The sequence below is a fragment of the Gavia stellata genome, chromosome 4, assembly GCF_030936135.1.
Source record: "Gavia stellata isolate bGavSte3 chromosome 4, bGavSte3.hap2, whole genome shotgun sequence".
NCBI classification, from domain to species: domain Eukaryota; kingdom Metazoa; phylum Chordata; class Aves; order Gaviiformes; family Gaviidae; genus Gavia; species Gavia stellata.
In genome coordinates this window covers 38496831-38511788 of record NC_082597.1, presented here as the reverse complement: position 1 = coordinate 38511788, position 14958 = coordinate 38496831, and the positions used below count along the sequence as shown (strand labels likewise).

General features: G+C 39.5%; 1 protein-coding gene across 1 annotated transcript in view; it reads right to left on the bottom strand.

Annotated features, from left to right (window-relative positions):
- MSRB3 (methionine sulfoxide reductase B3) overlaps positions 1-14958 on the bottom strand; it is an 87167-nt gene that overhangs the window by 53471 nt on the left and 18738 nt on the right. Inside the window, 2 exon segments of the mRNA XM_059816548.1 lie at positions 216-324; positions 14164-14290. Coding sequence (XP_059672531.1) covers positions 216-324; positions 14164-14290 — 236 coding nt within the window.

Here is a 14958-nt window from a genome sequence, read left to right as displayed (position 1 = left end):
CTCCTGGCCTCGGCCCCTGTGCTGCAGATGCTTGTCTTTGCAGTGGTGTTAATTTGTAGGGGTTAGTAAACAAGTGCAGAAATCCTGGGGGGGAAAAACCCCAAACAAACAAAAAAACTTGGTGGGGAAGGTGAGGAAGCACCAGTAGGAGGAGGGGGAGAAAAGAAAGATGTGTGTGTTTCGAGGATTGCGTTCCCTTCGTCGTCCTGCCTTACCTTTCGGTCCCCTTCTCCTGAGTGACATGGTACTGCAAGGGTGTCAGCCGCTTCCTCAGCTCCTCCTGGGAAAAGACCACCTTACAGTCCTTTTTATCCCTACATGACCCTGCAAAGGGAGAGGATATGGGAGAAGGAGCCTTTTTAGCTTAAATCCTGAATAATTGCTTTGGCAGACGGCCACAGCATAGCTTTTGCATTCACTTGTCAATGACCAGACCGGTCCCTAATGCACGAAGAATGGCTCAGCTGAACTGCAGCTGATTATTTCTTCAAATCCAAGTTTAAAAAAGAATTTTGCTTGAGAGCCAGGTGATTCCACTGGAGCAGTGACAATGCGCTATAGCCAAAGCCCTTCGGTGTGTTATACACTAAACTGTTGCGCACACAATCATTCACAAGAAAGTAACATTTTTCCCACCGTTAAAAAAAAATCTGAAAAAACCCAACTACAGCTGAAATGTTCTTTACAAGACATCTATATTGGAGACTTACGGTAATGGGCATATGATGTTCAGCCACAACATCCAGCAATTTCATTACCCTTTAAAGTAGGTGAAAAACAATTCTAAATCTTTAGAATTCCAGTAAGGTTGACTTAACTTCTAGTCACATCCTTATCCTTTTACTTTGTAACATTAACCATTGTATTTTTTCACTGTTGAAGCACTAGAATAGGAGCCCTGAGAAGCAAGTGATTTCTTTATGCACAAACCTATACAAGATTCAACAATAACCTTGTTGAGAAATTAGGGTTGCTATTGAAATGACCCTCCTTTGAAAATCTCTTATGCTTTGCTTAGTTCACACAGAAAATCCAAGGAGTACATAAGAATTACTGTAAAAAAAACATTGAGTGCAAAAATTCTCATCACATCAGGAAAGAACAAATAACAATAAGGTTACTTTTGAGAATGAAAAGTAGTAACAGAAATTGCCAAATATTCAAATAACCTTGATAATCACTTACAAAAATTAGCTGACAAAATACGGCAGGGAAAAAGCACTCTAATTATGACAGTAATTAAAATATGGTACAATTAGAAACAAACAGTCCCGACAAAAATATTTTTGCTAGTAATGTATATACACTCATAAAAAGACCAATTGTGTTCCCAAAGTAGAGGGAACAGAGCTACCCATCTGTATGTCATTTAGTACAGGAGAGGCAATGGCAGGTTTAAATTACATGGTATTGGATTGCAATTTCCTAACATTGGATGCTTTTCTGCTTTTTTACCTTGAGTCATTACTAAGGAGTGTTCATAAAAAGTAGCTTAAAGCACAGATGCTTGCAAATCATTTAAGAAAAGATGTTTCTTTCTTCCTCCCCCTCATCTTTTCTCATTTTTTTAATGTGTGGGGGTGGGTGAACGGGGAAGAGAGAAAAAGAATAATGCTGTTGGTCACTACCGACTAACCCTAGGAAGTATTTTCAGGAAGAAAAAAGTAAAATTGAAAACATCTGATTGAAGTAAATAGTGCAAATATAAAAAGCTTTACTAGTGAAATAGAGGTATTGAAAACCGACTTTATTTCATAGATCAGAAATTACTTTTGATCTAAACATTCTTAAAAACAGATTGTTTTCCACTCTGAGCCATCTCATTAGCTGTGCTGCAGAGCCTTCGTTTTAAAGGCAAGCTTTGAAAGAGCGCTGCTGTATGCCTTTGTTAGCTTCAGTCTTATTTGGGAGAGGGATAAAGATTTCATTCCAGGTCTCTTTGTTTGTCTTTCAAGAACCAGTAAAGCAGTATTCACACAAATTTTGCAGGAATGTGCCCTGTGCCATAGCTTACAAATTATTTGGTTTTGGTGCACTTAAAGGTCACCTTCCAAATTAGCAAAATTTTCCTACATCCTGGCTTTTCAACCTTAAATGTAAATATTGTTTCCTAACTGTAAGTGAGGTTTGTTCTTTATAACATTTGGTTGCTTATTTAAAGATGTCAAATGTTGGAGGTTTTTATTCTCTGAACGTGCAGGGCTCTAGGACTAATAAGTCTTTCAAAGTATAGCTAACAGGGAAAGGAAGCATATGCATTATATAAATAGCTATTGTTATGTTGCATTAGGCAGCTCAGAAAGAAACTGTTTGAGAGACGGTCTTTCATCTATAATTTCAGTATTAAAAAGTAGTCTAGAGAGCAGCAAAGAACCTTACAAACCAACACCTCTTCACTTTTAAAAATATCTACCAATTATTTTTTTAAAAAATCCTATTTGCTCTTTAGATGTTGCAAAAAAGCAAACTAAGCATAACTTCATTTTTTAAAAAGTCAGACGAAATAAGTGAATATTTTAAAGAATGGTCAGTATTCTCTCTTTACTCTCCTTGAATAATTTTTCATCTATTTTAAAAATTCAGTGCTCTTCAATCAATGGGCTCACTATATGCACAAGAAAATTTCTATATGCCCCTTGATCCATGACACAGATCAGAGTGGATAAAAGATTTTTTTCCACATTTTTTTTAATAATTAACTGTGCGTTTTACAATACAGACAAGTATTTATGTGTACAGGGGAATTTTGCCAAACTGCACCTACTGCAACCTACTCCAACACAGGACTCTGCAGGTTTGTAACGTAATGAAGTATACATCAGCAAAAAGCTATAGTTGCACTACAAATCATAAAGGAAATCTCTTGGTCCAGCCCACAGCATTCAAGAACAGCCCTTTTCAATTAATTGCACTTATTATTTAACTGCTAGCAACAAAAAAATAGCTCAGTAAATTGATTGCACTATTTCCATATTGCCAAAGAGCCAGGGAGGTAAAGCAAGACTCACCCCTGACTGCAGAGGATGTAAGGATACCTTATCTGAAACAGGGCTAGCCTAAAAGCCTCGATAAAACGCAATGAATCCTAAAAATTACTGGATAAGATTCTAGGAATACAGTCCTTCAGTTAGGAAAAAAATAATATGCAAGAGGGACAGAAGTGCTCAACTTGCAGTACAAGAGCAGCTGCTTCCATTTTTTAACTGTTCCATTTTTAACTGTTCCTTTACAGCATATATGAGGTGTCTGCTACATTCAAGCCAACTCTCTGCATCTTGGGAGGGGACACACAAATATATGCCCAACACGAGAGAAGCAGCTACTAGTAACGCAGCTGTCATCAAACTTGTTATTAAAGCAGAGAATAAAGGTGCAGGCTGACCACCTTCCTCAGTCTGGTTCCCCGAAGAAGGGATCAGCTATGGGCTGTGGAAAGGGTTCCCACACAGGCAACAAACTTCTGCAACTCAGGCATAAAGGCAGGCTCACAGTTCATTTGCAAATTATACAGTTCAAGGCAGAAGAGACAAAAGGTCATCAGTTTCACAAGTAGCATGACATCAGTGTGATTACATTAAAGATGAGACTTCCTCTTGACAGGACAAGAGGAAATGGCCTCAAGTTGCACCAGGGGAGGTTCAGGCTGGATATTAGGAAAAATTTCTTTACTGAGAGAGTGGTGAGACACTGGAATAAGCTGCCCAGGGAAGTGGTGGCGTCCCCATCACTGGAGGTGTTCAAAGAACGTGTGAACGAGGCATTGTGGGGCATGGTTTAGTGGGCATGGTGGTGTTAGTTGATGGTTGGACTTGATGATCTTACAGGTCTTTTCCAACCTTAGTGATTCTGTGATTAAATTAAATACACTGTGAGGATAACAGAGTCTGGATTCATTGGATCTATAGTAGGACTCTGGATTGGATCTCACTTGTTCTTTGGAGGTGATGCTCTCAGCAATGATTTTTAGAAGAGCCCAGGACAGCTATGTTCCTAACTTCCCGCTGCTAGGAGAGGTGAATGCCAGCCTACACGGGCAGACAAAATTCCCTTTACATTTCACTGCTGGATCGGAGGCCAAATTTAATCTCTCTAATCAGCGCACTTCGATGCCTTCGTTGGGGTTGGCGCTCATTAGAAGAGCAGCGCGCAGGCAACTGTTCCACAAACAGGCACCAGCATTTCCACTTGAGGCCACCTGCTTTCAGCGTTTTGCCAACAGTTATATCAGTCCTAGAAGCTGTTAAGATCCTGGAACAGGATGGAAGGCTTTGTGAAAAAAAGGCCAGGCTCACAAATCTTAATGCATAAACATAAAAAAAATACTGAGGAGGGTGAAACAAAAACCAACAGAAACCTGTCGGAGCCTTCATGGTGCTCCTGTGCTTAGGAATGGCTTTTCTGAAAAGCAACGCAATGCACACTACCATTTACTATTCACCCACAGACTATGGGCATTTCAGAGTTCAGCTCTAGAGTGCTCCTCCATACAAATGAAGTGAACAGAAAGTATTTTCTGGGTGTTGACCTGATAATGAAGACATTAAGCATCTCACCACACATAAAAATTCCAATTTCAATTGACCTTTTCAAATCTGTGGTTCATAACGCAGGCATGTGCCGTTTCCTTCCATACAAGCAATCACAAGAAAACTAGCAACCAGATACGTCCAGACAGACGGACACAAGTTAACAGACCATTACTCCTCACCACTCAGCCCTTCACCAGCTCCAGCGTGCCAGAGGGTGGTGATTAGTGTCTGACGTGCCCTGAAATATGGTGGCATTTTGCCTGACGGCTTTCGTTTTTCAAATAGTCTTTTGAACTGTTCTCTTGATTTTCTCTTATGTTTTGTTGCTTCCTATCACTGAAATTAACCCAAGATTTCAACTGCGTGGAAGACACAGCATACATTTTCCCCCTTCTACGTACGCTTATGTTCCACTAGCATTAATGGACATTACAGTCATGCACTGAGCACATACCATTAAGACTTCCTGAATTAAATACAGCAAGATCAAATGTTCCAGCAGAGCACAGCCATGTAATAAATCGGGCTTCCAGTTTTCAGTACTACTTTTTTTAATATACCCAAGCAGTTTTTGAGGGGCCTTCCAGCACATTTTATTATGCATATACCACCCCAGCCCCAGTCCTGCAATGCGACCTGTGCGGGCAGACCCTTGAAAATACGCATAGCTCCAACAACTACATAAGGGTCTACGAATGTAAATCAGATTACAGGATCTGGCTCTAAGCATACATCTCTCTGCCTCCCAAAGCCTGTCCCCTCATGAATGGGTCATACCTTAGTCATTGATGGTAAATTATCTCAAACTGACATTAAGAGGAATCCTGCAAGGTTAAAAAAGATTTGCATACATTTCTTTAAAGAACTATCCTTACATATGCTATTGCTAATACTCATTACTATTAAAAGTGGAATCTCTCATTTGTGTTGTTCCAAATTTCATTGACACAGTTCATGCCTCTTGTTTACAGTTTTGCCTCTCTCTCTCCTTAGAAAAAGGCAAATGCACAACTCTCTATTTCACTTCTGTTTAGTCTGTTCTCGGCAGCCTCTAGTCTGCAGCCTTGGGAGAATGCCACAGCATCCTCTTTCAGCAAACAAGCCAGGAACTGTTCATCTAGTTAAAAAAACCCCAACTCTTGAAAACGCAAATCAATGCAAACAATTCCATAGGCTTGTAATTTGAAAAACACTGTTTTACAAAACCTGTATTTGACGTGATAGATCTTTTTATAATCCCATCATGAGCCATTTTAAATTACCTAAGCATACTGCTGACTAGGATAGATACTGCAAAAGAACTCTGAAATGCTGGGAGGCCAAGTTTAAGTAAAATCCAAACTTTGTCATTAAAAAAACCCTGTAAATCTTTTACAGATTGAAAAACAGATCTGTGTTTCTTCTCTGAGGGATGGCTCCTTTTCTTTCTTGCTGTAGGTATCTAACTTCCACCCGCTGTTGAAATACCATTTGCAGTTTCATGCAAGCATTAGGAGTAATGGGGCGAAGACCATTTCCACTATATTGTGCGTTGAAAATCCGAAAGTCGGGTATCAGGACAACAGTTACAATTTTGGGTCAAATGCCAGGTTATATACTAAAAGAACACCACCAAAAAATTAACTGTCTTTAAGAAAAGAAGATTTACTTAACACCCAGGAGGGTCTTATGGCCACAAGGGAAGGGCAATCCCCTTCTTTGCAAATTCACAAGCTTCCCATGCAATCAAGTAACAGAACTGTCATGTTTATTTTTTCCACCCGCTCATCAGCATGGCCTCTGTTTTATAGAAATGTATATATTTTGAGTCACCATCAGAGCTCTCCCATGTAAGACAACAAATCTCTCGAGCACTAAAAAAACCCATGTCAAACTCCCAACTAATGCATCTCCTCTATGCACTCATATTCTTTCCAAAGAAAGTGGTACTGGAACCCCAGCAGTCCCAGTACAGGCAGCATCTATGGGAATGGAAGCTGCCTGGTTGTTTGCTCAGGTCTGCAAGCATCTTTGTGGCAGGTTACGAGGCTGAGGTAGCCACGCGAGCCAAAGAGACATTCCCTGGAAAAGAAATCTGAAGCTGCCTCCCCTCCCCATGAATGTAAAAAACATTTAACAAAAAGATTGAAGTGTCTTGCGAAGTAGGGAAGGGAGAAAGAAAAGCAGCTCCATTTGTCCTCTCTGGGGATGTCTACTTTACTTCCTTATCTCACGTCAGCAAAATAAATGCCACTACCAGCCGCAATCTTGGTCTCACAACCTTTCCAAATTACAACCACTGAGGACTCCAACTCCACCCTCCGCTGGCCGGTGGAGGTGAAGGCAGCTTCCTCTGGGGCTTTTCAAGCTGTCATCTTTACCAGTACTACAGTGATGGGAGCATGCGGCTGCTCCGCAGAGGCTGGTGAATAGAAGCACCTTCAATTAAGTGGAGCAAAAGCTCATTACGTTATAAACTGCTGCTTTTGTTAGCCTTTCTGCTGAGATGGCCAAAGACAGAGAGCATGGGGCAGCTGACCTATTTGCCTTAGTCTTGGATGGAAACCAGGCAAGACAAGATCAAGATCTATTGGTACAGCAGCGGAGGAGGGAACATTTGTAACAATGGATTTCTCTTCCTCTCTCCCCTAACAGATAAAGAGACTTTTGTTTTGCTGATATGATCCTAGCACCTTTCACAGGCACTAGATTTGTTTATATTAAAAATAAGAAAGGCAGAGACACTGCGCACTCTGTATCTGGTCAGTAGATTTCTGTCAGAATCAATAAAAGGGTGCACAATATATGGAAAGGCATTTTATTAACAGCAGAATTAAACTGAATTTAATAAGAGTGCTTTATGCTACCTTTTGCATTTAAAATATTTCAGTAAGCCATCAAAATAAGTTTATTCACACGGCTTTAATAAAGGTTTAACCCTGCAGCGGAAACAATTAAAAAGCCAGCGTTTGCCAGCGGTTACCGCAGTGGTGTGTAGCTTATTGTGGCATTCAGGCTGTTGCTAAATACTCCTGCTGCTTCCTCCACAATAGTGATGTGTGGCCTGTGAAATGAGCACTGCGTTTCAAGAATCAAGGTGCTGCAATCTATACTTGGGCTGGGGGTGGAGGAAAGGAGTGGGTTGGGGGAGGTCTCTCTTCTCCTCCAATTCCCCACAACAGCCCAGATCTAATCCCCTGCAAAACTCAGTCTGTCTCCAACTGTGCAAGAACCCTTTTAGCAAAGATGTAAGCAGGCACAGCCTCCTCCATGGCCTTTCATCCCACATCTCCAAGCACTGAGGGATGCACCCAGCATAAGGACAGGAACAGCTGGAACACGCTGTGCTCCAGCTGTTGCTCTGCTATGGCCACTATGGAAAACACTCTAGCCCGCTCCTCTCTCAACCTGCTTCAGGACTAAAGGTAGAGAAACAGCCAAAAAGGTTAGTAACTGCCAACTTCTTTCCCTAGTGCACCTTCCGGACTTCCCTATGTTTCTGTAAAACTTAGCCATGCTTTATGGGTCAGAAAAATGGGGTCAAGCCCTACAAAAGGGCTTTAAGAGGACTCAGTCGAGCCCTTCCCCGCTCTGCTTTCCTTGGGACTCCTTGACCTGGGACAGAGCATTGGGCAGGGAGTTCTTACCTGTGGTGCACAAAGCTGCTAGTCGCGACCATGGGCTGCCAGCAGCTACTGTCCCACGAGAACCACTCCTCCAGCTGGAGCAAGGGGCCCCTTCATACCCCAGCCAGGCGCCCTTTCCCAACACAGCTTCTTTTGAAGGAAATCACGAGATGAGACACATGTTTAGCTTGTAACTAAGAACAAGCATTTTCTGCGTCCTGGCCATCTCTGAGACACAATTTCTTTCTACTACTTGTTTCCTCCCAAATCATGATCTGTGCTGTAGCAACCTGTGGTTAACCTAACAGCTAAGTTATGGTAATGTTCGTGCCTCTGGTGCCTGACTCCCAGTCCACACTGCAGACCCATTCAATGTACCATCAAATTCCAAGATCACACATCCCCTAAGTGACCCCCTGGATCATCTTCTCCATGACTTCCAAACATACTCTTACTGACTTCAGGGTTCACATTCCCATCTTGCACCTTTTCTTGCTTGCCTTCCCTCAGCTTAGTGATACACAAAATATCCTTCCTTTTTGTGTGCTGTCATGTCTCCTTTACGTCACATTCTTCTCTGCAACCTTCACCATGCACTCCTCAGAGAAAGGACAAAGCCAGGGGTTGCTTTTAACTGAAGGGAAAAAAGTGAAGGCAGTCCTTAAAGAAGTTCTCAGACCTCCTGTTATAAACAGTCCAATAACTAAAAAAGTAGCTTTTCATGGGAAACTTTAAAACACCGTTAGTGCTGAAAATTCATCTCTTCCATACCCAACTTCAGCAGAAAACGCAGTAAGCCTGAGCTGCAGAGGGCACAGGAATGGAATGCAGTAAATTTATGAGCTCCCAGAATTAAAACATTCTGCAAGAAAGGTAGAAATGGCTTGTGGTGGGTCCTTTATGGGAGTAAGAATGGAAAGCAAATGACCTTAAGAGATCCATCAGGGAGTACGTTAAGGAACTGGCTCTGTGCACGGTGCTGGGAGCACAAGAAACTTCTCATCATCCCTGTGCTACTCCGTGCCACAGAGTCACTGCAGAGCCTCCACCCAGACGAGGCAGAGACAAGCACCTTCTGTCTATCGAGCAGATGAGGGAGAGTGCAAAACTCTGCCATAACAAGGAGTTAAAAAGGAGGACAAAATAGGGTACAAACCCTAGGGTGCAAACAGAAAGGGTACATTAACAAAGGGTTTCTGGTCGTCTTTATAATCCCAAGTTTTGCAAGCATCAGGCACAATAACAGTATTACTCCCAATGAGGTATCTACAAATAAATTTCATGCTCAACTGTATTGAATAAGATATTTTAGACTGAAAACTATAAACATTTGTCAATACAGGATAACTTTTTAAGCAAACACATCATTGAATGTACTCCTATTAAGACAGCTTCTATACAAAGGTGATTTTTAAAACCCATTTTCAAGCCATTCAAAAATATGATAATGTTATGCCCTATTATGATAATGCAGCATTCTACTATCATATGACTAGGACGCAGACATACATACAGACATTTATATAATCATGACACATGAACAGCTTCACATGCTATTTACTATCATGCTCATTTAACACTTGTTTTCAAGACTCTTTTCAAGCATTTATGAAATTCCTCATAACTGCTGGGAGGTAGTAAACCAGGTAGTTTCTAAGACTATATTTTAACTTTAAAAATCTATTTTTGTTCCAAATTTATATTTGGGGTGGGTTTTTTTTTGATTTAGCTTCATAGAAATGAGTTTTAATTTTTGTCCCCCAACCAGTTCTGAGGATCATGTACATCCAGCTGAGACCTTGTATGACACATTTAAACCCGGAGCAAATTTTTACATTCAAGATATAAACCCCAGAAAATAGGGATTTATAATGAAAACATTGACAGGCATTTAACCATAGCCATACTAGCAGGTGTTGCTATACAACATACCAGTCTTACTTTTATTTTCTTTCAGACCATGTGAAGAGACATATGTAATAGTACATCTTTGGTGATACACATTATGGAAAGCTAAGGGAAAGTTATACATTATGGAAATTATATCTCTGTACATAGAAACATACAATATGAAATGTTTAGACATACTGAAGATACACAAAGCTTGATAGCAACTACCATACTTTGAACACATGAGACTAAGGTCTTTTCTAGACTTTTCGTTGTTAAAGCCAGATCTGGCAAACACTACGCACACAGATAATTTCACTGACATGAGCAGTTTAAGAGTTCAGAGGGACAAATGCATATGAATAACTCATGTATGTAACTGTTTGCCAGATCTGCTCCGAAAAGTAATCCTTTATGTTAACAGATTACTACTAAAAATCCAGTTTTGAGACCCAGTAATTTTCTGTTCACTAACTAATCATTTAAATTTTATGGGAAGACATTATACTGAAACTTGGAATTAACAAAGATTTAATAAAACAAGTGATGAGAAACTATACTACAGACATTTACTTAATAAAGACTTACACCATATGCCCAGCACCATTTTCATACAGATGTATTGTAGCTTAATCTAATCCTAGAAAAGTATGGTTTCCTACTAGTAGTTATTTTAGTAATTAAACACTTCACAATAATTTAATATTATCTAGGACTTTATTATTTCATACAGGAAAAAAATACTAAGTCTACCCCTGTAATTTCTTCATCATTACTTCTACTTAATTTTACAAGCACCATAATTTTCTCTGATCTACAGGAGAGGAAAAACCAAATTATCTCATGCAAAAAATGTGATATAAGCAGCACAACATTCAAAGTGTTAAAGAAATAAAGGATTTTTTAAAGAAATGAGAACCCGTTATAATTAAAAGACACAGCAAAGCAAAATAAGCTATCTTTTTTTATAGCTTGGTGGTCTGCTACAGAAAACATATGTACATGGAATCTGCGTAATCATTATATCAGTTACTTGCTGGTATGCACTAAAGCAGCTGAAGTAGTTTTTACATTAAAAGTTTTGGAAGGTTTTGTTGTGGTTTGGGGTAGGGTTTTTTTTAAAATATTTAATTTCTGTGAACTAAATCCTAGCAGGTGCTGAGTGCATCCTACATTTCCAAAGAAATTTAGACCATTCACCTCTAATAAAGTGGACTCAAGGAGCAACGTTTCTACATCACACAACAGACGCAGTGGAGCTGTAATCATTACTGGAAATGAAGAAACCTTGAACCAATGTGAAGGTAGTTTGCCTACAAGCACAGATTGATGTGATTTTTCCCAATGCTCACACTTTTCTTAAAATACTTGTAAATGTTCATAAGATCTCAGGGTGCACTTTATGTATGAATGACTCCTAAATGGGAAGCTTTTCATATAGTGCTAGGTGTGCAAAACAGCATATGCTTAGTGCCATCTACTGGGAGTGCCCGCTTGTACTCTGACTTTACAATGTCGGCTATAAAAAACGTTATGGGCAAACCGTGCACTAGGTTTTCACACATTGAAACGTTTAGTCCTAACTTCAGACAAAAAATATTTTTAAAATACAATTTGGAAGAATAGATCCGCACTCCAGGAGCTAATATACAAATAGAAAAAGAGCAAGTAAAAACACTTCACTAGCACAACTGTTAATTCAGTTTACAAATAATCCAGCGTAACTCGCACTTGTTTACAAATGTGTTTCAAAGAAGAGACAGAAGGTCATCCCTGTTCTAAGATACTTCTTAGCATTAACTCATTCATTTAACTTTATGAAAAAAAATATATATTTTTTTTTTTAACTTGCTTCTTACTTTGTATTACTTTGTTCCTTACAGAAAGGAGATACCATTCCAAGCATAGAAATTGAAATGATACTTTCATTCAAGTCCTTGTCCTGCAAATATTTAACTGCATGAAGTTTGAAACCGTGTCTGAAAGCCCAATTTACAGCTCTGTCGGCACTTTGCTCCCTTATGCTGAGCAGGCAGGGGTTCCAGAAGGTTAAAAAATCTCCATATGGAATTTGCCATTCAACCAGAAGAAGACCAAATTTCACACCATTCCAGGCTCGGTGGGCACACAGCATGGTGGTATGGTTGCAGGGCTGCAATTTGCACAGAACTGGGGGGTGGGAAACGTACTACCTTTAAGTATAATGTTATAAAACAGTCATGAGAACTTGGGGCATTTTCTGTATATTCAAAAGTTAAAGTCACAGTGCAGTGTGGCATTTAAGCAGATGTTGGCTCTAGATCTCGTTCCCATGTTTAATTCGATACATGTTATATACCATTTACTTGCAAGCCCCTCAATACACCACACACAAAAACCAAACCAAAGGCAAAGCGAGCTTACATTAATTTAAAAGCATCTGGGGAATTTAGATTACTCTTAAAATATTTGAGATATGCGATTGTATATTATTTCACCGTTAGCAGATGAATTTGGGTTTACTATATATATCTATATATCTCTCTCTATAAAGCAGCCAGTCAGTGGAACTCAATCTATTAATGTCTGCACAGTTATGGATCAAAGGGACAGGAATAAACAGTAGTGTTATGAGCTTTTTATTCCAAAATGTGACTACTGGATTATGCCAGAAAAACGATTTGACACGATAGCTAACATAACGCTTTGCAAACAGGTACGCCATAAAAAAACCTCCCATGGGCTGTGTAGAAACACAGCTGACCAGCTTTGAGATCTCCTTTTCAGAGCAGGAACAAAATGGTCAGAAGACCGAGTGCCCCCATTTAAGGCAGACACCAGCAATATGAGTGCGCATCAAAAGGTGCATAATGAGGGCTAAGAAAATTTGCTTACCCTGTATTTTTAGGATTGTAAATCTGGCTCAGCAGCAAATATAACAGGAAACCGAGGTCAGGCTGACACAATGTGGGCTATTCTCTCTCTTCCTCAGTATGTGTTTGCAGCTCCTATCTAGGTTAACGGGAGTTTTGTGCACATGTGGGTGAAACAGAACACAAATGCTGCAAAAATTGGACTCAGATTTAGTTCAAATAAATTGTAATCAGCTTTAGAAAAATCCATCAGCTTGAAAACTGATGTCTTATCACTGAAAAAATCTTTACAACATCATCTCCATATGCTTGTTAAGTCCAGCTCTGGGAAAAAGTGCTTGTAACATTTTGCACCCTTATGAACCAGTTGTGAGTGTACAAGCACCCAAGCTCATTCTTTTTTGATGCCTCAAATACTGATCAGCCAAGATTGTATCTTTTTTATTTGGGCGTCAAGAAAATTCCTAGTAAAGTTCAAAATTAGCTCAGTGCAGCTTTTGTTTTCTCCCACATAACAGAGTACACTGACATTATTATGCAGACATTATAAATACTGTTGCTGTTTAAGTGAAACACAAAATACTTCGGTTCAAGGTTTTTGTGGTATAAACAATTCATGGAGATGGGGTCTTATAGCACCCTTCACAGACCTAATAGCAGAACCTGGACCTTACACGGAAAGTGCAGCTACATATGGGCATTAAATTGCATGTTTCCATTTATTTATTTAGACAAGTGTCACCTAACGAAAGAATGTGCTGTCAGAGGAACGAAAGAATTAAGTTTTAAATTCTACACACTTTTTGTACGTAATTTTCAGTGCAACATATTTGATTCATAATAAAAATGTAAAAAGGGACATATGGAGTGTAACTATAGCATACTGCTAAAGATTTTGGAAAGTATTTTTAAGTCCTATGATTCAAAAGCAACTGAATGCTGAATTCTTTTATGCATTTTTTAAAAAATTATAAATGGTATTTAATAAATTATCTTCAGATTAATTTCATGGTTTTTGCCAAGAATGAGGAAAACAATGTAAAATTTAAGAGATAATATGTTGGACAAGGAAGTTAGACACAATTTCCAAGCATCCTAAAATCTTGGATATGAAAACCTTCACTCAAGCCAGTGACTTTTACAAAAAAAACACCAAACAAACTTCTGGTTCAAAGGAAAATTTAAACAAACCAGAACAACCCATAGCACACCGTTTCCTGCAGCAGAGACACCCATTCCTAAAAGGGCCTTCATTATGCATAACACAACAAGCAGCACCCGTTCAACCTGAGGGAAGCCCACAGGCTCGAAGGGCCACTGGCTGGCTCTTTGTCACCAAATGCAGCAGGTTGAATGCAGACATCACTGTGATATCCTCACCAACAAAACCAGAGGCAAAGAACAGGGGCAAGAGCTGAGTAGGGAAGAAAAAGAAAAAAAAAAAGAAAAAAAAAGATGAGAACAAATTAAAACATCAAAAATGTTAAGATACATTCACAGAAAAAACAATGCTTACAATTTTATGAGACCACCACATGGGAGCACATTCTAAATGCAATTTTCTTAGTACATTTAGCCCATTTCTGCTCCCTCCCGCCCCCCCGCCCTTAACATTTTGATTACATATTACATAGGATTCAGTGAAGCAACTTTCTGTGCTACCAAGTGAGAGGGAGGGGGAATTTTTCTAGGAGGCGTTCACAACAGCTGCTTTAGATACCTAACTTGAAGCAACTTGGGGTAGCAACCTACATGGTCACAAGTGCAGAGCTACTAAGGGAGAAACCTCAGGACCTCAGCTAGATAGCAGGAATCCTGCTTTCAACACCCAGGAATGCCGGGCAGATCAAACATGCAAGCTTTGTTTTATTTAAAACTGAATCAGACTCTGCAGCGTTTCTGAATGGTGAATACTGGAAACCAGTCATTGCTAAAAATTGTTCTTTTGATGACTTGTTTGAGGAACGTGACATTTCATTGTAATAAACTTGCCAGATACCTTAAAACCACGACTTCTTTTTTTTTAAAGGCAGGAAATAATTCGCATTGTAAACTGTCCATGAGGTATATTTAAACAATCTT